A 25487-nucleotide genomic window follows, 5' to 3' on the forward strand; every position below is an offset into this window, starting at 1 on the left:
AGGACAGAAGCAGTCTGCAGGGACGTGAGTGTGTGCCAGGGCATACACACAGGGTGGCGGGCAGCCCGGCACACTCAGCGTGCGCTGGGAAGGTAAGCCCAGTGTTGGGGAACGCGTGGGTGTTGAGCCCGGTGTCACCTGGGATTCCCCGTCCACAGCTCCAGGAGCACCACGGAGGAGTTCTCTGTCCTGCTGTGTTTACAGTGGCGTGGAGCATTCAGGACAGTCAGGACTGCTGTAGGGTCCAGGGCCGTCCAGGGCCCTTGGGGATCCTCCCTGAGGTCCTTGCCTCTGCCAGTGACTTTCTTTCTCCTGCTTCGTCCCACCCCTCCTTCCTGTGTCTGGTTCTGCCCCCTCCTAGCTAGTCCGAGCCCCGTACCCAGCAGCTGCCTCACCTGGCATGGTCTGTGTGGGGTGACTCTCCTCGGTGGCGGCGGGTCTGCAGACCAGCACCTGGACACAGACCAGCACTTGGGAGCTGCTGATCCCTTTGCTTTGAGGATCCTGTTTGCTCTCAGTGTTTGAGAGCGAGCCGGCTAGGGGGCAGGTTGGCTTTCTGTTGGCAGCGATGCCCCAGAGCTGGAAACCACCCTGCTACCCTACACTCTCCCAGCAGGGAGCCCTGTGCCCTTGAGGGCCTGGGGAGGCCGGAGGAGCGGGTGCATGGCTTTATGGGGTTCCCTTCCTGTGTGTTTCTGCTTGAGGAAGAAGCCCCTCAGTTTTAGAGACTTGAGGCACCCTCTGGCCCCGTGTTGGCAGTGAGGGAGGGGCTGGACCCAGAGCCTGGGGCGGTCCCTTTGGCTTTGCAAAGCTGTGTCACGCGTCGCTGTGGCTACCGGGTCTGGGCCACTTGGAGGTGACATGGCTGCCAAGCTGTGTGCACACCCACCTGGATGAAAATAGGAACTGCAGGTGGCAGGTAGAGTCCCCTGGGGTTGGGGTGAGGCCCTGGAAGAGGAAAGGGGTGTTCGGGGCTGGGCCCGGAGGCCAGACTCCTCTCCCTGCTCCCATGCAGTGCCTGGGCTGCTTGTGATGGGGATGGACAGCGTTTGCTTGCGGTGGGCAGCTGCCTCTTCGCTCGCTCCGCTCTCGTGTTACCCCTCGGGCTCGTGTGGGTCTGCATCCCTCCCCGCTGTCCCCGTATTGTCCCCTGTGCAGCAAGGCTGGTGCGAGATGCCTGCTGCCCTCCCGGGAGGCGGGCACCCACAGCCGCTCAGAGCACCCGGGAGGGGCTGGCCGGCCGCAGTGGCTGCTGCTTTCCTTCCCTCGCGCGTTCGAGGAAGCCATCAGGGACAATCTCAGAGTGCAGAGGACCTGCTCGCCGCCGTGGCCACCTTCACTGGCCCACGCCATCCACCCCACCCGGATCCCGGACGGTGGCATTCATCAGCACTTTAGTAGGAGTCGACGGGAGGCAGGAGGGTGAAAAGTAACACAGGACCGGAGGACAGCTGGGACGGAAGCCGGTGCCTTGGTGCTGTGCGCGGGTTCCTGGTGTGAACGGGCACCGCCGTAGGCGCCCCAGCCCCAGCTGCACTGGAGGTCAGGAGGTGGAGGTGTGCGGGCGTTGAGCCCAGGCAGCTGTATTGAGTGACTCGTGACCCACGGTCCCTCCCGAGGCACCTGCTTCCGTAGGGCCACGCCAGTTGCCACCATGACCACAGTCGACTCTGGAACTTTGTCATCACCCTGAAAAGGCACCCTCTCCTCTCCAGCCACTGTCCCTGTCCCCGCCTGCCCCAGCCCCTGGCAGCCCCAGGCCCGCCTCTGTCTCTGGAGCCTCACCCGTTTGGACGCATCCTGTCCAGGGGACAGCCACCACTGTCCTTTTGAGACTGGCTTCTCACTCACCTCAGTGCTGGGGCCTGTCAGCCCTTCGTTGCTCTGGCCTGGCGACCCATGCCGGGGACGTGCCAGGCTGTCTGCCATTCCCTGGTGGGAGTCCCTGGGCTGTGTCCCCTCTTCCTCTGTCGTGATGACGTGCTGGGGGCTCTCACTGCCAGCTTCTTGTGTCTTGGTTGTTTTGCGGTGCTGCCCATGGAACCCAGGGCCTCGCGGGCGGCCATGAGCCTGGAGGCCAGGTGGCGTGCCAGGTCACGTGCTGCTCTGCGCGCCACCTCTGAGGGGTTGGCTGCTCCTCTGCCTTCCTGCCAGCAAGTGGGAGGGCACTGCCTCTCCACAGCCTGGCCAGCTGGGGCTCTGTCCCTTGCACCCCATCCACCGTGGTTTTCGCGTGCTCTCCCTGGCGGCCACCAGAGGCAGCGTGACCATCACAAATGACTTTAAGCAGGGGATGTTGAAGGGGTGGAGGGCGGGGCTTGCACTCGTTAAATTTGCACATGGAAATGGGCATGGTGGCGCACACCTGGGATCCCAGCGACTGGCGGGTGGGCGTTGAGGCAGGTGGGTGGCAAGTTCAAGGCCAACCTGGGCAACTGAACCAGACCCTGTCCCCAAACAAGACGAGAGGGCTGGGGATGCAGCTCAGTGGCAGAGCACCCCTGGCTCAATCCCCATATCACCCAAGAAAAAGTAAACCCTGTGGCTCCACAGTTGGCCAGGCCGCGAGAGCCAGCGTCCTCCTGCTGCGTGGCACGTCAGCTTTGTCAGAGGCCACGCAGGTCGCTCCAAGCTGAAGTTAAGCCAGGTGCAGTGCCACCTTGCCAGCTTGTGCTTCCAGATCAGAGCAGGGCTCGGAGGGGCCTCCAGCCAAGCCCCTGCCTCACTCTTGTCAGATCCATCTGCGTCCTGGGATTGCTACCTGGCTGCCCCTGGCCAGATTTCTCGGCTCCCAGCCCGTGGCCTCTCCACACTGAGACTCGTCCCTGGCTGGGAAGAGACGGCCAAGCTGTGGCTGGAGCCAAGGCCCCGAGGGGCGTCCCCTCAGCATGTCCTGCCCAGGTGCCTGGAAGCCAGCCTGGTGGGTCCTCCTCCCGCCCACTGCCACCACGCAGGGCCAGGCCCACCTGCCCGCCGCTGCGCAGGATGGCCTCAGTGTTGTTGGCCTCACCTCCCCCTCGGCTTCCTTACTTTCATGGTGATGGGGGTTTCCGGAGCAGAAATGGGAGCAGGCGCCCCTTGTAGAAGCCCTTAGTAGAGAATGTGGCTGCCTCGTAGGAGCTGCACCCTTGACCCCAGCTGCCTGCTCTTAACCCAGCTGCCTGCCCTTGACCCAGCTGCTTGCTCTTGACCCAGCTGTTTGCCTGTGACCCCGGCCTCCTGTCCTTGCTCACTGGCCCCAGCTGAGCCACCAGCCTTTGGTCCTGAGGGGCTGCTCCTGGTTGTCAGGGTGTCCTGGGACTCCTGGCCGGCACCCCGTTTCCTCCCTGCACCCCAAATGCTGTCGGGCGTCACTTGTTTGATCACTGCTTGCCTACTCTGCTTCTCTGGGTTCTGGGCCCCTGATGGCTGCCTGCAGAGGTTCCTTCTGAATGGTCAAGTCCAGGCCTCTTGAGCACTCACTGGCACAGGGTCTTTTCTATGTTCTGACCGGCTGAAGACCAAGCCAGCTGGACCTCCATAGGTGGGGACCTGTTGGTTTTCATAGGTCCTCCTTGTGGCCCTCAGCGGGTCTCTGCGGGCTCAGCTGGCACCAGCAGTCACCAAGCAAAGCGGGCACACCCCCCACTATAGCTCTTACTATGGCTCTTGATGGTTTTTCCCCTTTTATTTTATTTTTTAATAAAAATCCGTTTAGTGCTTTGTGGTGTACAGCTTGGGAGGAGACAGGAGGCCGTGCCCACTCAGAAGTGGGGTAGCAGGAAGAGGCAGGGTCTGCTGGGGACGTGAGGGGAAGAGGTGATGCTCTGGGTGTGCTCAGTGGGCAGTGTAAGAAGAGGAGCGAGGGAGGGTGACAGACCATGGTTCCCTCCCTCTCCTACTCTGTCTCTTTTTATTTGGGTGCTGCGGATGGAACCCAGGGCCTTCTGCATGCTGGGCTAGTCTCTACCTCTGAACCACATCCCCAGCCCTTTTTATTTTGAGATGGTGTCTAGCTAAATTGCCTAGGCTGGCCTTGAACTTGGGATCCTCCTGCCTCAGCCTCCAGAGTCAGTCACTGGGATCACAGGTGTGCGCCGCTGCACCTGGCCCACCAGAGATTTCTGAGGGCTTTTCCTTAGGCCACCAGGGAGCTAGCGGAGCAGGCCTTGCTGGGGTGGGACCAAGTGCTTCCTGACGGCTGGACACGGGAGGCTGCAGAGGAGCCCCAGCTATGTCCTGTGACACGTGTTCTGGAGGATTGTGCGCGTGATGTCCTTGGAGTCTGTGTAGTGCCGTCTGGGAACCTGGGTACTTTCTCTGAACAGGGGCAAAGGCATCTGTGCAAGACCAGGTGCAGGGCCACCGTGCCTGCTTTGTGGACGCTCGCCTTCTTCTCAGCCACTTGCGGGGCCGGCTGGGAGAGAACCTGTTCCTGCCGTGCTGGCCGCTGGGCTGCCATTGGCCTCTGTGTCTGCCAGCTGGGCTGCAGTGCTGGCAGGGCGAGGGTCCCCAGAACGGGCAGGGTGCAGGGGTGAGGGAACACTGCCATCATCTTGGGCCTCTCAGCAGAGGCCGTAGCTGTAGTGTCAGACACAATGAGGTGTCACGTGTGGGGACAGAATTGGATCTGTTCGTGAAAAGTGTTAAGTCCGCTAAGCGGGGAGGAAGGAAGTCAGCGCTCTGCCCTGAAGTGGAGGCTCTTCCTGGTCTCTAACGTGCTCCCCTGTGCTCTCTGTCCCCTCCGCCAGGTAATCTCCAGAGATGGCGGAGGCTCACCAAGCCGTGGCCTTTCAGTTCACCGTCACTCCCGACGGCATCGACCTCCGGCTGAGCCATGAAGCCCTTAAACAAATCTGCCTCTCAGGCCTCCACTCCTGGAAGAAGAAGTTCATCCGATTCAAGGTTTTCTGATATTTACGTTCACTTGACACCTGGGAGCTTCTGTCCACATGCCGGTGGAGAGTCAGTGGGTCAGACTGGTAGTCAGCCTGGCGTTTGTGCCCATTCGTGGGATTCGGGGCTCAAGGAGCCGCTGCGCGGAGATCCGGGCAGGTGGAGTTCTTGACGGTATTCTGAGCGGCAGGCGGAGCTCACCGGCTCCCCGTAGGACGGTGGGGCAGCCAGGCTCAGAGGCGAGTGGCTGACCTAAGAGCTGCTGTCAGAGCCAAGACTAGGACCCACGTCTGTCCTCTGCTCTGAGGCAGAATCCTGTATATTTTGTTGGGAAAAGATTGTTTCCAAACTTCAGCGAGTTTAGTTGCTTGCCTTGCTGATGAAATGTTCACCCTGAAGCCCTCGGTGCAGACCCCAGCCCGGTTCAGTCCACGTGTCCTCAGGGACAGTCATCTGAAGAAGAGGGAGCTTGTCCCTTTTTAAGTAGGTGTCTCGTTGGTCACCAGTTTTTGTTTTGTTCTGCTTTGTGGTACTGCGGATGGAACCCAGGGCCTCGAGCATGCCAGGCAAGCGCTGTGCCACTGAGCCGCACTGCCAGCCCAGTTTCAGTTTATTTAAAAATTCCGTAGGAACCAACGCATGTTTGAAAACATTCAAGCCAGGGCAGGGAGCCAGGGGGCGTGCAGCCTGCCCCCCACCCCGTCCAGGGCTTGGTTCCCTGGCTGCCTCCCGCGAGGGTGGCTGTTGGGAGAGCCCATGAGCTGGAGCAGGTGGCGGCCAGTGAGCTGCGGAGCCAGGCCTGCCGCTCAGGTGTCCCTGGCTCCAGGTGGTGCTCTGTCCAGTGCCCTGGAGCGGGAGGGCCGCCTGTCGGGGCAGCTGACTGTGGCACACGGATTCTTGCTGAGAGCCGGCAGGAATGGCGCAGGTTAACCCACGTAGGACAGACCGAGGGTGTGCGGCCAGTCCCCTCATGTGCTTCACGAGAGGACAGTGTCCATACCAGGGGCCGCCAGGGCTGCTGCAGACACAGGGCCTCAGTGTGGCTTTGGGGCTGGGCAGACTTGGTGAAGAGGAGGCATTTTATTCTAGCACCTTCCTCCTGTGGGCCTTTGCAGATCCATGGTGCTGGCAGGGGGTGCAGCGCACCTCGGACCTTGCCGGAGGTGATGTCCTCAGTCTCCGAGTCACACTAGTGCCTTATTAAGTTGTGTTAGGGGGAGTTTTTCTTGAGGTGCTGGGGACGGAACCTGGGGCCTTGCGCCTGCTGGGCACGTGCTCACCCACTGAGTGACACCCCAGCCGGAGAAGGTCTGTTAACTGGAGGTTTCCAGACAGACAGCACCGTGGTGAGAGGAGGACGGGACCCTGCCACTCTCCTAGTTTCAACAGTGATCGGCATTTTGCCAGTTTTCTCCCATGGAATTTCTCCCCTCAATGCCCCCTTCCGCCCCGCCCCAGAGTATTTTCTAGCAAATTCCAGACATGGAGCAAGGGCTCCTGGGGCACCTCGGGAGCAGCACAGGGTGGTTTTACAGCTGGGGTCTCGGGCATCCTGGGCAGTAGCAGGTTGGGGTAGGACTTCACGGTGGCCCAGCAGGTGCCATGAGCCACTCTAGGTGGAGCCTGGGAACCCGTCTGGTGAGCTAGTGTGAGTCGGGTGTCCTGGGTCACTCTGGGGAAATGGCTGCAGGGAAGGGAAGAAACTGGATGGGGTGGAGCAGCTGGGCCTGACCCGCTAGCGTGGGGGCCTCGGTCGCCCCGGGCTGCACACCCCTCCCAGGCTGCCCACCATCGCAGGTGCAGGGGTGGTGGTCCTGGGGACATTGCTCACGCTGGCCTGTCTGTCTAGAACGGCATCATCACCGGTGTGTTCCCCGCGAGCCCCTCCAGCTGGCTCATCGTGGTGGTGGGCGTGATGTCGTCCACGTACCTCAAAGTGGACCCCTCTCTGGGGATGATCGCGAGAATCAACCGGACCCTGGACACCACGTGAGTGGACCTGCTGCCTCCGAGGCCATAGACGGCGCTGCCCTGCTCTCCCGTTCCTCCTCCCTCCAGACACTGGAAGGTCGCTGCTCCCATGCGTGGGAAGCGGTAGCCGTTGCTCTCAGTGGCTCTTGCCATTTCCTTGGGGTCCTGTGGTCTTTCCTCTGCAGACTGGGGTGGGACAGGTGGCAGGGCCCCAGGCCCTGGCTGGAGGTGTCTCTCTGCCTGGGGCCCAGTGGCCATGCCCAGAGCCCCCGGTGGCCTCATAGGGAGCGTTTGCCCCAGGCCTGGTTTCCAGCATGGTTGCCACTGTACATTTGGGGTCAGCGCAGCCCCGGGTTCTGGGTTCCTGGATTGATTGGCTTGGGGCACCTGGGGCACCTTGGCTGTTAGCTCCCTTTGGAGTGGATTGGTCCCTGGGGAGTCCCTGTCACCCCTGCACTTGGAGTCATAGACCTTTCTAGGAGCTTGGAAATAGGCTCCGCTCACCAGGAGGTAAGACCCAGCTTGGCCTGAGTCTGTTTTTGTTCAAAAAGTCCCTTGGTGCCTGGGGTGGTGCTGGGTGGCGGGGTTTTCTAGAGCGCAGTGGGTGCTTTCTACTCGCATTTCTTTTCCTTTCTGTGGTGCTGGGGCCCCGAGCCAGGGCTTCATGTGTGCTAGGCAAGCGCTAACCACTCAGCAACAGCCCAGCCCTTGCACACATTCCTCAGCCACCTCTGGTGTTTGTGCCCAGTTCCCAACAGGGTCCTGACCCCTGTGGGGTCTTCAGGTCAGTCCCTGTGCTACAGCGGCCTCCACCACAAGGAAGCACTCGAGATGGAGGCCCCAGGGGTCCCAGAATCCAGACCCCGCTCTGCCTCATTCTGTGGCCTTTCTTCCTCCGGGGCCCCTCGGCGCCTTGCCCTCCCCCCAGAGCCTCCAAGAGACGGACAAGTGCCACCTCTGCCTCCGTGACGCCCCTGAGCGCGGCTTGTCCTCGAGTTGGCAGGCCCCGCGGCGTCTGGGAAGGTCCCCAGCTGCCTGCGCCAGGTGTCCCGTCCCCTCTGCAGTGCTGGTTCCTGTGATGAGCTGTCGCTCTGCCCGCGGCCAGCAGCTGTGTGCGGAAGTGCCTAGCCTCGCCGCCTGGCCGTTGTCCCCTCAGACAGGAGCCAGGGAGCACGCTGGCAGAAAGGCAGCTCGGGCTGGGCCCTGCGCCTGGACCTGCCTAGCGCGCACCAGCCCCTGCTCTGTCCCAGGGACGGCCAGGGCTGCAGGCGGGCAGTCTCAGCGAGCAGCTGACTTGATTCCAATGACAAAGGGGCCATCGGTGCGTTTAGCCTGACGGCGTGGCTGTCCCTAGGACGGTCTCGGTGGGACCCCGGCTCCTGGCTCAGGGCTGCTGCTTTTTTTCCCGAGGGGTCTGTGCAGGGGTTGGCCACACCCTGCTCCCTACGCAGGACACTCAGAGTGAGCAGGAGGCTGGGGGCTGGCTCATGCCTTCCCAGTCTTTTGGTGGACACACGCCTGGCCTGGACCCGACCAGCTTCCTCGTCTGCCAGGGGACTGGGAAGCCGTGGCAGGACCTGCAGTCATCCTTGTCATCAGATAAGCAGGTGGCAGACCTGGTCACCATGGCCAGCCCTCCTCCTGTCTTCCTTCCAGCCAGGGCCGTGGCCCGTGGACAGCTTGCCTCCCCACGTTGGGCGTGAGCTTGCCCTGTCCTTTCACGCTGCCCCGGGGTGAGACACTTGCTCTCTCACGTGGGCTGACGCTCAGACCTGGATTCTGTTTAGAATCTGTCAGCTCTTTAAAGGCTTTTGTAATCTGGGTCGTTACAAGATTTGTTTCTTGGCCCCTCTGAGCCTATTTTGGTAAACTGGGTCATCCCTGGTCCAGATTTAGAAAGGCCAGGCTAAGGGTCAGCATCTTCCAGCCTCCAGCACTGTCCTGGAACTCTCCTGGAGGGGAGCTCCAGTGTCCCCAGGCTACTGCTTTTACTTTCTTGGCAGTGCTGGGGATCGAACCCAGGGCCTCATGCATACTAGGTAGGAGCCCAACCTTGGGGCCGCACATGCTGCCCAGGTTGCTTCTTTCAAAGTGCAGTCCTGTGTACATTGTGGGTGTTGTCTCTATGCTTCTCCATCCTCTGCAGCTTTACGAGGAGCATGTTCTTTAAAGGAAAGCTTTTGCCATCCAGGTACATCAGTGTATGTAGACAAAAATTCTGAGCATACTACTGAGTGCGGTGGTGCACACCTGTAATCCCAGCGACCTAGGAGGCTGAGGCAGGAGGATTGCAAGTTTGAGGCCAGCCTCAGCAATTTAGGGAGACCCTGTCTCAAGAAATAAAAAATGACAGGAATGTAGCTCAATGGTTAAGCACCCCCAAGGCTCAATCCCCAGTATTAAAAGGAAAAAAAAAAAAAAAAAATCCTGAGCATGTCATTTATTTACTTACGCTAAAATACTGTTTTGACTTTTGTGAATTGAGCCACTAAAACAGCAAGGTAATACTTAGAAATCTAAAATGTAAATTATCCTAAGATAACTTCTTAAATCCTTAAATCTAGTTTTGCTTATAGATCAGGTTATCAGAAAAGATTGTGTAGTTTTCAAGTAGAGACTACAGTTGAACACTAGATTTGACAACTTATAGAAAAATACAAATGTTATGTGTTGTTTTTGTTTTGTTTTGTTTTGGGAACCCAGAGGCACTTTACCACTGAGCCTCACCCCCAGCCCTTTTTATTTTTTATTTTGAGACAGAATCTCCATAAATCGCTGAGGGCCTTGCTAAGTTCCTGAGGCTGCCCTTGAACTTGAGATGCTCCTGCCTCAGCCTCTCCGAGTCATTGGGATTACAGCATGAAAAACACAAGTTTCAAAGCAAAAACTGTTTTCCTTTGAAGACTATTTGTTTCTGGGTCACTGTTGAATATGCTGTTAAATTGATGGTTTCAAATACTAGAAATATTTAGGTTACATATGAGTTGTCTAAGTCATTTGAAGCACGCTTTTTTTATTAAAATATTTTTTTTATTTTTACAGACATATTTTGATTCATTGTACACAAATGGGGTACAGCTTTTAGTTTCTATGGTTGTACACAATGTATATTCACACCATGCATGTAATCCTACATAAACATAGAATAATACTGTTTCATTCTACTGTTTTTTCCATCCCCACCCCCTCCCACCCCTTCTTCCTCTACACTCTCCAAAGTTCCTTCATTCTTCTCTTCCCCCCTGCCACCCCCCATTGTTATATATTGTCACGCACTTATCAGAGAAAACATTCGGCCTTTGGTTTTTTGGGCTTGGCCTATTTCACTTAGCATGATATTTTCCAGCTTCATCCATTTACCAGCAAATGCTGTAATTTTAGTATTCTTTACGGCTGAGTAATATTCCATTGTGTATATGTACCACAGTTTCTTTATCCATTTGTCAATTGAAGGGCTTCTAGGTTAGTTCCACAATCTAGCTATTGTGAATTGAGCTGCTATGAACTTGATGTGGCTGAAGCATGCTTTTTTTTTCTTCAATATTTTGCAGTTTCTAAAGTGACTAAAACTAAAAACCACAAAATTGTTGTATTTTATCTGAATTTTTTCTTTTTGTGATCTGTGATTTTGTTTTCAATCATCTCAAGTTTCGTGGTCACGTGATGCGCACATTTTGCAGGTGGCGTATCTCGACATAAGTCATCATGCCTTGGCGCCATTGCATGACTCAGGCCGCATCTTTGCCGTGAAGCGTGCCCCCTCCCTTCACACAGGACACATTTTTGTTTCTCAGTTCATTATTTAAATTATCATTGTACGTGATCCAGTCACTCGAATGCATGGTAAACATTCGTGTCTAGATCAAAAACAAGCTCTTTCGGTACTGAATAGCAGGTAGTCGTTGTGACAAGCGATTTGAGTTCCTTACAAGCAGTAGCAGCATCCACAGGGATCTTTCAGTAGGAAAAGGTGATCATGAGCAGAAGGAAGGCCTGGGTGGCTGTGTGCACGGGCTGGAGTGTGGTCCCTGGGGGTCTGCTGCTCGTCGTGACTCGACTGCGGCGTCCCTACACCCAGGTGGCACAAATCAGCCTGGTTTGTTTGGCTCCCACCAAAGCCCATCGGAGGGTCCTTGTTTTAAGGGACAGTGTCTCCCTGGATTGCCCGGGCGGGCCGTGGACTCCCTGGCCCCTGTGGTCCTCCCACCTTGGCCTCCCCAGTAGCTGGGGTGCAGGTGCACACTCAGTTCCTGGCCGGGTGGTTCATCTTGGGGGCGAGGGGGAGGGCTCGGGGGCTTTGCAGGGCTGGGTCCCAGCCTTCCCCCACCCACACATCTGTACCCGGTGTGTCCCCAGCGCCTGCATGTCCTGCCAGACGAAGAACGTCGTCAGCGGCGTCCTCTTCGGCACAGGCCTCTGGGTGGCCCTCATTGTCACCATGCGCTACTCCCTGAAGGTGCTGCTCTCCTACCACGGCTGGATATTCGCGGAACACGGCAAGATGAGCCGCGCCACCAAGATCTGGATGGTAAGGGCGCGTCACCGGCCTCAGGGAGGCCTCCGGGGCTTCCCCGGCACGGGCCGTGCCACCAGCCTGGCGCTGCTCGCCACATCCCTGTGGCCAGAGGGCAGCCTCGCTGACGTCAAGAGCTCTGCCTGGGCTCGTGGGGACGTGCTCGGGTTTGGTTCGGGCCACCACCGGGTCTGCACAGCTTTCTGGGCACTTGTGGTTTCCCCAGCTGACCCGTCTGGCCAGATTGCCGGGCGCCCCGGCTTCCCGCGGTCCCCTGCTTACGGTGGCCCTAGGCCCAACGGCCTCTGAAGGTGGGAGGCTGGGCCGCTGCCGGGTGACTGTCCCGACTTGACTCACTGTCTGTCTGAGTGCAGGGTTTCTGAAAAATCAGCCGTCCACGGCGGGACTCGCCTTTGGGCTCTGGAGGCCTCCCCTTTTGGGGCTCGGCCCCCAGTGTCCCTGCGTGCACCTGTCCTCTGTGGTCACCGGGCTCTTCAGGCGGACCCTGGTCTTTGGAGCTGGGCGCTTTGTAAGGAGACAGACCCTTGTTGGCCCAGGTGGTGTGAAGCCCCTCAGCGCTGGCCTTGAACCCGGCCATGGCGAGTCTCTTCAGTCCTTCGTCCCCTGGAGCTTTGGCTTGGTCTCCTTGGTGTACTTGGAACACCGTGGGCTGCGGCTCACTCTTCTGCCCCACGGTCGGCTCCGTCTGCTCTGGTCCTTCACCGCGTGGTGACCACACTGTGGGCGGACCTGCTGCCCGGGCCTCCAGGGGTCACCATGGTGCCCACTACATACTACCAGGCCCCACTTTCCCCAGGCCGATGTGGGGCCGCTCTTCGCCTGCACGTCTCTGATTCTCAGAGAAGCAGAATCAAACACCTGGACGGGCGGGGATGATATCCCAGACAGAGTGGCCAGATGATGTCCTATAGAGTGGCCAGTTGACGGCCCCCAAGGTGGCACTTTGGGCTGATAGACGCACCCCAGGGTGGTGCCTGTGGCTGATGGAGTCACCACCGCCCATGCCCTGGGGGCACCTTTGTTCCTGTTGGCATGAGGCGACCAGTCCCTCCAACAGTGCCAGGTCATTCACGAGGGCCCATGGGGCACGTTTTTACCTCCACTCTTGAATGACGAGGGGACTGCATTGCTGCTCCTGGGATTGGCACGAGGGCCAGGCCAGGGCTGACCTCCCCCCTGTTCCCAGAGCCTGAGCCAGCCCCACACCAAGGGCCATGCGTGCGGAAGCTCTGTGGGGCTGGGCCCTGGCTGACCAGGCAGGACGCAGGGGTGGCATCTCAGCACCTCTCGGTCGGCCTTGGCGTGTTCAGCCTGTTTTTTCTGGGTTCTGTGTGTGTTTGCCACGGCCTGCACAGAGAGGGGCAGAGAATGGCCTCGAGGAAAAGCCCCCCCCACAGACCGTGGCAGATTGTTGGTCAGTTGTGCACCATCGGGGGCTGGCCTGGGTCTTCCCCGTAGCCTCGTTGCTGAAAATGTAACCTTTTTCTTCAGAGCATGGTCAAGATCTTTTCCGGCCGAAAACCCATGCTGTACAGCTTCCAGACATCTCTGCCCCGTCTGCCGGTCCCAGCGGTGGAAGACACAGTCAGCAGGGTAGGTGTCCGGCCGGGTGGTGGGTTTCAGGCCTCGTCTGGTCCTGAGTCAGGTTGCATCACCTGCTCAGTTGGCTCTCAGCCCTGTGCCCTCAGGGTCCTTGCCGTTTTCTCTGCCGGGTGGTTGCGTCTCAGTGTTTTAGAAAAGTTGTGTTTCGTAGAGACACTACTGGAGACCATTCTTTTCAGCAGCTTTGCTGAGAGACGATCTACTCGTGTGTACGGTGCAGCGGTTTGGAGTACCGTGCTGCCCTTTTACACGTGGCATACGTGTGTTAGGTGTGCGCATGTAAGGCTTACTGTCTCCCGTCCTCCCGTGGAGGTCTGGTGGCATTGGGCATGTTCACTGCCCTCTGTGGTCACAACTTTCTCGTGATCTCAGACAAGCAGTCACCAACCGTGAAGCAGTAAGTCCCGCCCCCCCTCTGCCCTGGTGGCCTCTGTCCTGCTTTCTCTGTGGATTTGCCTGGTCAGGACATTGCACATGAACGCAGCCTTATGGTAGGTGACCTCTTAGGCCCGGCTCAGCTCACTGAGCACCATGACGTTTTTCTTTTTGTGTTGCTAGAGATAGAACCCAGGGCCTTGCGCATGCTTGGCAAGTGCTCTGCCCCTGAGCCGCCCCAGCCCAAGCACGGTGACTTTGGGGTCCCTCCGTGGTGTGTCCCTTCTTGTGGCTGAATAGCATTCCTTTGTGTGTAGACTGCAGCTCACCCTCCGTTGATGGACGTTTGAGCGGTCACCCCCGTTCAGCTCTGGTAAATAATGCCGCTGTGATCATGGACAAGCTTCTGTTTTCCTGTTGCCACTTGCCTGGGGTTATGTCCAGGAGTGGAATTGTGTCCTCTGCTGCTGGAGGGAAGGTCTGTGTCCAGGGGACCCCCAGAAAGAGTCGGCTGCACCAGCTCGAACGCTAACCAGCTTGTGTGAGGCTCGGGGATCTTCTTGTCCTAAGCTGAAAACGTCTGGGCGTCACGGTGTGGACGCTGGCTCAGTGACCTAGTCCCTGCTCTTGGCGGGCTCCTTCCCATCTCTGCTCTCCCGAGTCCTCTGCTGTGGAGGAGCCGAGGCCTCCCCACCCCACCCAGCACACTGCGGCAGGGGCGCGAGGGCGCTGCCAGGCCGGCGGTCACCGGGCCCCTGGCTGCCCGAGTCGCCTGCCGTTCTGCTTCTGCATGTGCACAGCGTGAGCGCTGTCTACTGCAGCACGTTTTGCTTGGAATAAGCCTCCAGAGTGAGCTCGGGGGCAGGCCCTGCCCTTCAACGCGCCCCAGAGCTGCTTCTGCCGCAGCGAGGCATGGAGAAGCAGGGTGTCAGCGCGCCTCCCCTGCTGGAGCTCTGCACCAGCTACTGGGCGGAGCCCTCGCGGGCCCCCAGGGAAAGCCCGCCCTGCTCCCACCCTCCAGGAGTCAGTGCACGCTCGGAGGCCCTGACCCCCGAGCCTGGCCCGGGCGCGGGGTGGAGACCATGCCGGTGCCACGCTGCTCTCAGTGTTGCTCTGCCATGTCACGGGCTCCGCCCCAGGTCATTGAAGTGTAGGTGAAGACAGACCTTGATTACGGGCAAGTAGTGGACGAGGGGCACTCCTGGGATCTCCGCTCACCAAGCGGTGACCTTGGCTGTGGAATCTACTCTGGTGAACCAGCAGTGATATGGGATTTGGGGCGCCTTTCAAGCCAATGAAGGATGAAAAAGTTTTAGGTGTTTAATTATTATTAACCCACAGCGTCCTTCACCAGTGGAGCGAGTTAACTCCTGGGGACTGGTTGAGACCTACTCGGGGAAGGTTTAACAATCCTTTGAATACAGGGTAACTTCTGCGAGGCACAGATGAGGAAGCTCTAGGCCTAGATGACCGTGTTTAACTGGCTGATGTTTTTTCACTAATCCCAGTATCTGGAATCGGTGAGGCCTCTCATGAAGGAAGCAGACTTCCAGCGGATGACAGTACTTGCCCAAGATTTTGCTGTCAACCTTGGACCAAAATTACAGTGGTATTTGAAGTTAAAATCCTGGTGGGCCACAAATTATGTAAGTATATACACAACCTTTCTTTTCTTTCTTTCTTTCTTTCTTTTTTTTTTAACAGGGATTGAACCCCAGGGGTACTTAACCACTGAGCCACATCCCCAGCCCTTTTTATAGTTTATCTAGAGACAGGGTCTCACTGAGTTGCATAGGGCCTCACTAAGTTGCTGAGGCTTGCCTTGAACTCTGATCCTCCTGCTGTAGCCTCCTGAGCTGCTGGGATTACAGGTGTGGCCGCCACATCCGACAACCTAACATTAACTTGATGAGATTTTTCCATATGAAAATACTGATTTAGGGGACAGAGATACAGAGTCGAAATCACTGTGGACCAGCAGGTCAGCTAGGGGGCCCACGTGCAGATGGGTGACGGCTTGGCCTGAGAGTAGGTGGCCCTCGAGGAGGGACGCTAGCATCCCGTGTGTCACGGTCGCCATGAGCCGTTCCTCCTGCCCAGGCCTCTCACTCCTCCCTCTGACATGCTTCCTTTTGACACACGGAGCATCTCCTAGCTGTCCTCTGCTCAGGGTGGGGATGCGGCCGGTGTTCGACAGCACAGTGTTGAGGTCCCCTGGTCCCGCCTGGCTCCTGTCTCCTTCGCATCTGCTCCAGTGAGGCGTCTGGGCACAGTCTGCGCCAGGGCCCGCTGGGCTTCCAGTGGGCGGGGAGGCCAGAGGTGAAGCCAGGGGGCAGTCCAGGCTTTGAGGGCCAGTCATATGCAAGAGGAGGTGTCAAAAGTGACCCCGATGGAACCAGGGGATGGTGCTGGTCAAGTGTCATGGCTGGGTGGGCAGTGCCAGGGGCCTCTGGCCTCCGGTGGCCGCCTCCTGTGTTCAGGCTCCACGCCCACGCTGCACCTCGCACCTGCGCCTCAGCACAGGGGTGGGATGGTGGTCCCTGTGCGTGAGGTGGTGAGTGGACAGCCTCTGTGGGTGGTGGGAGGAGCTCCTGGGGTGACGTGGACGTTAATACTGGAGAACGAGGGGAACAAGGCGTCACGCAGCCCCCTGGTCCGGTACCGGCCAGTACCGGGTTAGTGGTTTTACTCAGAACCGGGGACGCAACCCAGACTGGGCACCAGCCCTAGACCTTTTGATTTTGAGACAGGCCTTGCTAAGCTGCCCAGGCTGGCCTTGTACTTGGGATCTTCTGCCCAAGCCTCCTGAGCTGCTGGGGTACGGGTGTGTGCCTCTGCGAGACGGGCTTGTTCAGGGAGACTCAGGAAGAGGAGACGCAGCCTGCGGGCAGTTTGGGGTCTGTGTTCTTGGTGCTGGGATGGAGGCAGGGCCTCCGTGTGGACAGGGTTGGCTACTGTCAGCAGGCAGTTGTCACTTAGTGTTTCACCTCCTGAGAAAAAGAGGCACCCCGCCTTCCTGGCTGGGTCTTACCTTGAGATGCTGTGGTTCCCGCTGGCTTGCCGTCCCTCTGTCTAAGGCTGCCCTGCTCCGGAGTGGCCCGGGGAGACGCTGAAGTCTGCCAGCCAGCAGCGTGGGCTTCCCCGGCCACATGGCTCCTGCTCAGCCTTTGGCTTGTCCCTCGCTTGCCTCTGCTAGGTGAGCGACTGGTGGGAGGAGTACATCTACCTGCGAGGACGGGGGCCGCTGATGGTGAACAGCAACTACTACGCCATGGTGAGTCCGCTGGCCACTGCGTCCCGGGCTGTCCTGCAGAGGCGCCTCGTCGGGCCTGCTGGGTCCCAGGGCAAGCCTGGGCCGCACGCCTGCTCCCCCTGCGAGGCCTCACCTCCCAGGAAGCCAGGCCTGCTTTCCACACCTGTGGGCCCCGCACCACGTGAGCATCCTCTCCTGTGTGTTTGCTCAAGGGTGCTGAGCTACTGCAGAGAAATTTGGATTGCAAATATAGGCTCCTGGCAAGTAGGACTTCCCCAGCCCGTACCTGTGCTGCTGTTGCGTGACTCAGCGCCGTGGCTTCCGCCACACTGGCCCCGGGGCCCGTGTCCCTGCCTGCACCCCCGGTCAGCACAGCAGCTTGGCTGTGAGTTCGCACCAGGCGCTGAGCTGCGCCCTCTTCTGTGGGGGGCAGCGGGGGCTGTGCGTTCCGCCTCAGCCTTTGTCTTTTGACACGTGGATGGTTGTCCTGGGCCCTTTGGTCTGCTTCCCAGCCTCTGGTCTGTGACTGGCTAGCCAGGTTCTTCCCTTCCTTCCTGTCCTTCACTTCCTTTATTCCCCCCTTTTCTTTCTTCCTATCATTTGCTTTTTCTTCTCACTTGTTTCCTTTAAAACACTTCCTTTCTGAGGGCTGGGGTTGCGGCTCCGAGGCGGAGCACTTGCCCGGCACGTGGAGGCACTGGGTTCGATTCTCGCACAGCATACCAATAAATAAATAAAACAAAGGTCCATTGCCAACTAAAAACATATTTTTTAAAAAAAAGTCCTTTCTCTTCTTTTCTGTGTGAAACGTCTCAGAGTGAGAGAAGGCCTGTCAGTGCAGCATCCCGTGCTCTCGTCCGCCTTTGTCTCCCGCAGACAGGTGCCTTCCTGCATCACCAGGACCCACTCTGTACTTAGACCCTCCGGAAGGCTTAGCCTGTGGCCCTCAAGCCTTTTTTCCGTTTGTGGAAGACACGCTCCTAGAGGAGCAGCTGACAACTTATCTGTGGGCACAGCTCTATATGATGATTGTTCTACCTCTGGTTACTTCTCATTCAGAAAACTGCGCGGTTGTCTAGTTGTTCTTTGGTTAAGTCAACTTTATCTCCGCTTTTCTTCCTGTGCATTCCATGGGGACGTTAGGAGCAAAGAAATGTCATCTTTTGCTAGCCCAGGAACGCCCAGGGACTGGTTCTCACAGCATTTACAAAGTAGAACGGGCCACGAGTGGACGATGAGATCTCCTCGTGCGCAGCGGGTGCGATGAGCACCTTCAGGTCACAGGCAGAGCCGTCTGGCATCTGTCCCGTGACTTGCTGTCTGCTGTCACGCCCCCTCTTCCAGGAGATGCTGTACATCACCCCGAGTCACATCCAGGCAGCGAGGGCGGGCAACACCATCCACGCCATCCTGCTTTACCGCCGCAAGCTGGACCGGGAGGAGATCAAGCCGGTATGCAGACAGACTGCCTTTTAAAGACTCCCCTTAGCGGGCACAGGAGCACATGTCTGTGATCCCAGCAACTCAGGAGGCTGAGGCAGGAGGATCGCAAGTTGCAGGTCAGCCTGGGCAACTTACTGAGACCCTGTCTCAAAATGTAAAAAAAAAAAGACCGGGTGCAGCTTGGTGCAGAGTGTTTGCCTAGCATGGATGAGGTACCTCCCAACTCAGAGAGACCCTCAGCAGCTTAGCAAGACCCTGTCTCAAAATAAAATTTCAAAAGGAGCTAGGGCCAGCGCTATAGTGCACGCCTGTAATCCCAGCAGCTAGGGAGACTGAGACAGGAGGATCACAAGTTCAAGGCCAGACCCAGCAACTTAGTGAGGCCCTGTCTCAAAATAAAAATGATCACAAAAATGACTACAAGAAATGAACTGGGGGCTGGGGCTGTGGCTCAGTGGCAGAGCGCTTGCCTAGCACGTGTGAGGCACTGGGTTCGACCCTTAGCATCACATAAAAATAAAATAAAGGCACTCTGTCCATCTATAACTACAAAAAAATTTTTTTTAAATGATCTGGGATGTGGCTCAGTGGTAAAGCACCTCTGGGTTCAATCCCCAGTACCAAACAATAAAAGTAAAAAAATAAAAGTCTCCTTAAAGCAGCTCTCTTGAGGGGTCATGCGTGTCAGACATTTCAAGGGCACAGTTTGGTAAGTCCCTTGTCCCCTGAATCCATCCCCACAGTCAGGCTAGCAAGTCCATTCGTCACCAACTCCTTCCTGACCCTCCCTCGCAGGCGACCCTGACCTGCGCTCTGTCCTGGTCAGTGTGCCTGCCGTTAGCCGGGCTTCGTCACGCAGCAGTGAGATCCGCACTCTTGCTTCCGCCTGGTTTTCCTCACCTGCCCGGCGTCAGTGCGCTGAGGTTTCCTCTGTGTCCCGAGTGGGTGGGTCTTCTGTGCTTCGCTCGTTTGCTTTGCCGGGTTTGCTTTAGAAGGGGTTTAATCCTGTGGAGAGCCTGTCCCTTTGGCTTCAGCGTCAGCGTGAACGTGAGGGGTTCGGACGTGTTATTTTGGAAGTAGCTGCGGGAAGTTGTGCCTTGGCCTGTGCAGCCACCCTGCCCCTGTGAGCCACTCCCGGGACAACTGGAAAGCCCTGGGTGAAGCCAGCAGTGGCACAGAGAACAGGCAGCATTCACGTGTGGTCTAAACTCACTCCTTCAAAACCTTCTGTGGATTTTTGCTTGTGTTTGAAAGTTGCTTTTGTTACAGATCCGCCTCCTGGGCTCCACGATCCCCCTCTGCTCCGCTCAGTGGGAGCGGTTGTTCAATACTTCCCGGATCCCCGGGGAGGAGACAGGTGAGTGGGGCTCCGCCGGCTGCCTTCGGGAACAGAAGTTTCCACCGCAGGCTCGGGATGAGGGGATGCAGGAAGTGCAGAAGGGCCCAGCTGATGGGCTTGGGCTCCCCGGCTCCCTGTGGGGCTTCCCTGTCCCTGTGAGGCCTGGGCACAGGGGCTGTTTCTGGGTTCTGGTTTCTCTTTGGCCAAGGGCCTTCCTATCAAGCACCATTGCTTGGTCTCCCTCGGAATACCCTGCACTGGGTAGCCACCAAATCTGCGGTCCAAGTCAGGACACCTTGACAGTGACAGGGAGGGACAGTGGGCACCTCCAGCTGGACCCCCCTGGGCTGCCAGGCTCACGCTGTGCTATTGGGGAGACTCACTTCCCCAGGGCTGAGCAGGCACGGGGGTACATACAGGCCTGGTGAGCGGGACCCTGAGCCCCTGGTGGTCCATCCTCCGGCATGAACCTCCTCCCGGCTGGTGTATGTGAGCCTTGGTGCCCAGGCTTGTTCTGCGCTGCTGCCGGGGTCCTTGGGTTCCTTGTAACAAAGCTGACCCACTTACAGAGTGCTCCTGGGGCAATGGGCAGTCCCCAGGAGATGTGCAGAGGTTTCGTGCAAAGGGATGGAGCTTCGTGGATGTTGGTGTCAGCAGGGGGTCTGGGGCCAACCATCTCTGATACCAAGGCACAACTCTAGGCTTAACTTAAAGCTCTTTCTTTCTGGGTTGGTTTTTTTTTTTTTTTTTTTTATTCAGTAGCTTTTTATGTATACAGTGGAATTTTCAGCAAAATTTAGAAAGAAGATAAAGCACTCATCATTGAAATTTTGGGGTTTTCCGGTGTGGGGAGCCAGCCCAGGGCCGCCTGCCTGCTGGGTGGCCCCACCCTGAGCTACATCCCGGCCCTGCATCCTGGACGTTTTGGGGTCCTTTGTCTTAGGGTGCAGAACAACCCCAGCACATCAGCAGATTTCTCACGTTCCTCTTTTCCACCCGGACTGTGCTGCTTGGAGGGCGGGACTTCCCTGTGTGTCTTGACCATTCTGCAGGGAGGGTCCCAGGGAAGGGACCTGCGGGGTTGGACGGTGGGTGTTCTCAGTTTATTGGCATTGACAAGTTACCCTCCAGGTGATTTTGCCAACATGCCCCAGCAGGCTTAGGTCCTTCAGTCCTTCGACTTTGGCCAACACCAGGCTCACTAGGCGAGCAGCTGGGTTAGTGTTGAGTGGTCAGTCAGGTTTCTTCCACTGGTGTGTGTGTGTGCGCGCGCATGCGGGCACGTGGTACCAGGATTGAACCCAGGGGTACTGTATCACTAAGCTACCCCCCAGACTGCCACACCTTTTATCTGTTTTGAGCAGGGTCTTGCTAAGAGGCTGGCCTTGATCCGACTCCCTCGGCTACCAGTTTCTGGGGTTGCAGGCGTGCCCCCCGTACCCGGCCCACGGCTCATCTTTGTCCCTGTGTCTTGTGGTGGCGTGCCTCTCTTTGTGCCGAGCGGGAGGTCTTTGCACATCGTGCAGCCACTCAGGGCGGCTGGTGTACCATCCAGTCCCTGATCCACCTCTCACTTCCTTCTAGAGCCCTGGGTCTCAGTCTTTAATAGTGACACACGTCAGTATTAGAACTTGCCCTGACATCACGATCTTCAGTCTCTGCTGTGAGCCTTTGAGTCTGTTTAAGGAACTCCTTCCTTCTTTCTTTAAAAGCATTTAACTTTGGCTGTTTATTTTTGGATCTTTTTTCTTTTTTAATTTATTATTATTGTAAACAAATGGGATACATGTTTCAGTTTGTACGTGGAATAACAGCATACCATTTGCATATTCATAAATTTACATAGAGTAATGATGTTTGATTCATTCTGTTATTTTTTCCTTCCCCCCCACCCCTCCCACCTCTCTTTTCCCTCTATTCTTGTCCCACTCCCACCCCCCATTAAGTGTCATCATCCACTTATCAGTGAGATCATTCCTCTTTTGGATTTTTGAAATTGGCTTATCTCACTTAACATGATATTCTCCAATTTCATCCATTTGCCTGCAAATGCCATAATTTTATTATTCTTTATAGCAAGTAATATTCCATTGTATATATATACCACAGTTTCTTCATCCATTCATCAATTGAAGGGCATCTAGGTTGGTTCCACAGTCGGGCTATTGTGAATTGAGCCGCTATGAACATTAATGTGGCTGTATCTCTGTAGTATGCTGATTTTAAGTCCTTTGGGTATAGGCCGAGGAGTGGGATACTGGGTCAAATGGTGGTTCCATTCCAAGTTTTCTAAGGAATCTCCACACTGCTTTCCAGAGTGGCTGCACTAATTTGCAGCCCCACCAGCAATGTATGAGTGTACCTTTTTCCCCACATCCTTGCCAACACCTGTTGTTGCTTGTATTCTTGATAATCGCCATTCTAATTGGGGTGAGATGGAATCTTAGTGTAGTTTTGATTTGCATTTCTCTTATTACTAAAGATGTTGAACATTTTTTCATATATCTGTTGATTGCTTGTAGATCTTCTTCTGTGAAGTGTCTGTTCATATCCTTAGCCCATTTGTTGATTGGGTTATTTGTATTCTTGGTGTAGAGTTTTTTGAGTTCTTTATAGATTCTGGAAATTAGTGCTCTATCTGAAGTATGAGTGGCAAAGATATTCTCCCACTCTGTAGGCCCTCTCTTTGCATTGCTGATAGTTTCCTTTGCTGAGAGAAAGCTATTTAGTTTGAATCTATCCCAGTTATTGATTCTTGCTTTTCTTTCTTGTGCTATGGGAGTCCTGTTAAGGAAGTCTGATCCTAAGCCAACAAGGTGAAGATTTGGACCTACTTTTTATTCTATAAGATGCAGGGCCTCTGGTCTGATTTCAAGGTCCTTGATCCATTGTGAGTTGAGTTTCGTGCAGGGTGAGAGATAGGGGTTTAGTTTCATTCTGTTGCATATGGATTTCCAGTTTTTCCAGCACCATTTGTTGAAGAGGCTATGTTTTCTCCATTGCATATTTTTGGCACCTTTGTCTAGTATTAGAAAATTGTATTTATTTGGGTTTGTGTCCGTGTCCCCTATTCCGTACCATTGATCTACCTGTCTATTTTGGTGCCAATACCATGCTGTTTTTGTTACTATTGCTTTGTAGTATAGTTGAAGTTCTGGTATTGCAATACCCCGTTTCATTCTTCCTGCTAAGGATTGCTTTAGCTATTCTGGGTTTCTTATTCTTCCAGATGAATTTCATGATTGCTTGCTCTATTTCTGTAAGGTACACCATTGGGATTTTAATTGGAATTGCATTGAATCTGTATAGCACTTTTGGTAGTATGGCCATTTTGACAATATTAATTCTGCCTATCCAAGAACATGGGAGATCTTTCCATCTTCTAAGGTCTTCCTTAATTTCTTTCTTCAGTGTTTTGTAGTTTTCATTGTAGAGATCTTTTACCTCTTTGGTTAGATTGATGCCCAAGTATTTTATTTTTTTTGAGGCTATTGCAAATGGAGTTGTTTTCCTCATTTCCCTTTCAGCTGTTTCATCGCTTGCATATTAAAATGCTGTAGATTTATGCATGTTGATTTTATAGCCTGCTATTTTGCTGAATTCATTGATGAGGTCTAGACGTTTTCTGGAGGAGGTTTTTGGATCCTCTAAATATAGAATCATGTCATCCGCAAATAGTGACAGCTTAAGTTCCTCTTTTCCTATTCGTATCCCTTTAATTTCTTTAGTCTGTCTAATTGCTCTGGCTAGAGTTTCGAGGACAATGTTGAATAGAAGTGGTGAAAGAGGACATCCCTGTCTTGTTCCTGTTTTTAAAGGGAATGGTTTCAGTTTTTCTCCTTTAAGAATGATGTTGGCCATGGTCTTAGCATAAATAGCCTTTACAATGTTCAGGTATGTTCCTACTATCCCTATTTTTTCTAGTGTTTTGAGCATGAAGGGGTGTTGTATATTGTCAAATGCTTTTTCTGCATCAATTGAAATAACCATATGATTCTTATCCTTAAGTCTATTGACATGATGGATTACGTTTATTGATTTACGGATGTTAAACCATCCTTGCATTCCAGGAATGAACCCAACTTGATTGTGGAGCACAATTTTCTTAATATGTTTTTGGATACGGTTTGCCAATATTTTGTTAAGGATCTTAGCATCTATATTCATCAAGGATATTGGTCTAAAATTTTCTTTCCTTGATGTGTCTTTTCCCGGTTTGGGTATGAGGGTGATATTAGCTTCATAGAATGAGTTCGGTAGGGTACCCTCCTTTTCTATTTCCTGGAATACTTTGAGAAGTATTGGAATGAGTTCTTCTTTGAAGGTCTTGTAGAACTCGGCTGACAATCCGTCTGGTCCTGGGCTTTTCTTGGATGGTAGATTTTTAATGGCTTCTTCTACTTCATTGCTTGATATTGATCTGTTTAAATCGTGTATGTCCTCCTGGTTCAGTTTGGGAGGAGCATATGTCTCTAGAAATTTGTCAATGTCTTCGGTACTTTCTATTTTGTTGGAATACAGATTTTCAAAGTAGCTTCTCATTATGTTCTGTATCTCAGTGGTGTCTGTTGTGATATTTCCTTTTGCATCATGTATTTTAGTAATTTGAGTCTTCTCTCTCCTTCTCTTTGTTAGTGTGGCTAAGGGTTTATCTATTTTGTTTACTTTCTCAAAGAACCAACTTTTTGTTATGTCAATTTTTTGAATAGTTTCTTTTGTTTCAATTTCATTGATTTCAGCTCTGATTTTAATTATTTCCTGTCTTCTACTACTTTTGCTGTTATTCTGTTCTTTTTCTAGGGCTTTGAGCTGTAATGTTAGGTCATTTAATTGTTGACTTTTCATTCTTTTCTGGAATGCGCTCCATGCAATGAATTTTCCTCTTAGTACCACTTTCGTAGTGTCCCAGAGATTTTGATATGTTGTATCATCATTCTCATTGACCTCTAAGAATTTTTTAATCTCCTCCCTGATGTTTTTTGTTATCCATGTTTCATTCAATAGCATAGTATTTAGTCTCCAAGTGTTGGAGTAATTTCCTTTTTTTACTTTGTCATTGATTTCTACTCTCAGTCCATTATGATCTGATAGAACACAAGGCAGTATCTCTATTTTTTTCGCATTTCCTAAGGGATGCTTTGTGGCATAACATATGGTCTATTTTTGAGAAGGTTCCATGTGCTGCTGAGAAGAAAGTGTATCCGCTTGTTGATGGATGGAATATTCTATATATGTCTATTAAGTCTAGGTTATTGATTGTGTTATTGAGTTCTATGGTTTCTTTGGTTGGATTTTGTTTGGAAGATCTATCTAGTGGTGACAGCGGTGCGTTAAAGTCGCCCAGAATTATTGTGTTGTGGTCTATGTGATTCTTGAAATTGAGAAGGATTTGTTTGATGTACAGGGATGCACCATTGTTCGGGGCATAAATATTTACTATCGTTATGTCTTCCTGATTTATGGTTCCCTTAAGCAGTATGAAATGCCCTTCTTTATCCCTTCTGACTAACTTTGGCTTGAAGTCCACTTTATCTGATATACGGATGGAAACCCCTGCTTTTTTTACTGAGTCCATGTGCGTGGTAGGTTTTTTCCCATCCTTTCACCTTTAGTCTGTGGATGACTTTTTCTATGAGATGAGTCTCTTGCAGGCAGCATATTGTTGGGCCTTTCTTTTTAATCCATTCTGCCAGTCTATGTCTTTTGTTTGATGAGTTTAGGCCATTAACATTCAGGGTTATTATTGAGAAATGATTTGTATTCCCCATCGTTTGGCTTATTTTTGGTTTTTAAGTTGGCTTGGTTTCTCCTTTGAGTGGTTTTTCTCTAAGGTAGTTCCTCCCTTTGCTGACCTCCATTGTTGTTTTTCATTTCCTCCTCATGGAATATTTTGTTGAGAACATTCTGTAGTGCAGGCTTTCTATTTGTAAGTTCTTTTAACTTTTGTCTATCATGGAAGGATTTTATTTCATCTTCAAATCTGAAGGTTAGCTTTGCTGGGTATAGGATTCTTGGTTGGCAACCATGTTCTTTCAGAGCTTGAAATATGTTGGTCCAGGCCCTTCTAGCTTTTAGAGTCTGGGTTGAGAAGTCGG

The 25487-nt window shown here is 54.2% G+C and overlaps 1 protein-coding gene across 5 annotated transcripts in view; it reads left to right on the plus strand.

The window, feature by feature from the left end:
- The window catches only part of CPT1A (carnitine palmitoyltransferase 1A), a 57085-nt gene that overhangs the window by 10687 nt on the left and 20911 nt on the right, over positions 1 to 25487 (plus strand). For all 5 annotated transcript variants that reach the window (XM_079104026.1, XM_079104027.1, XM_079104028.1 and 2 more), the window contains 8 exons: positions 4731 to 4884; positions 6725 to 6864; positions 11203 to 11374; positions 12872 to 12973; positions 14866 to 15003; positions 16554 to 16631; positions 17955 to 18062; positions 19323 to 19410. In XM_079104026.1, the coding sequence (XP_078960152.1) occupies positions 4744 to 4884; positions 6725 to 6864; positions 11203 to 11374; positions 12872 to 12973; positions 14866 to 15003; positions 16554 to 16631; positions 17955 to 18062; positions 19323 to 19410 (967 nt within the window). In that variant the 5' untranslated portion in view covers positions 4731 to 4743. The remainder of the gene's footprint in view (positions 1 to 4730; positions 4885 to 6724; positions 6865 to 11202; positions 11375 to 12871; positions 12974 to 14865; positions 15004 to 16553; positions 16632 to 17954; positions 18063 to 19322; positions 19411 to 25487) is intronic.

This window comes from Sciurus vulgaris (genome assembly GCF_902686455.1).
Source record: "Sciurus vulgaris genome assembly, chromosome: 11".
Classification (NCBI taxonomy): domain Eukaryota; kingdom Metazoa; phylum Chordata; class Mammalia; order Rodentia; family Sciuridae; genus Sciurus; species Sciurus vulgaris.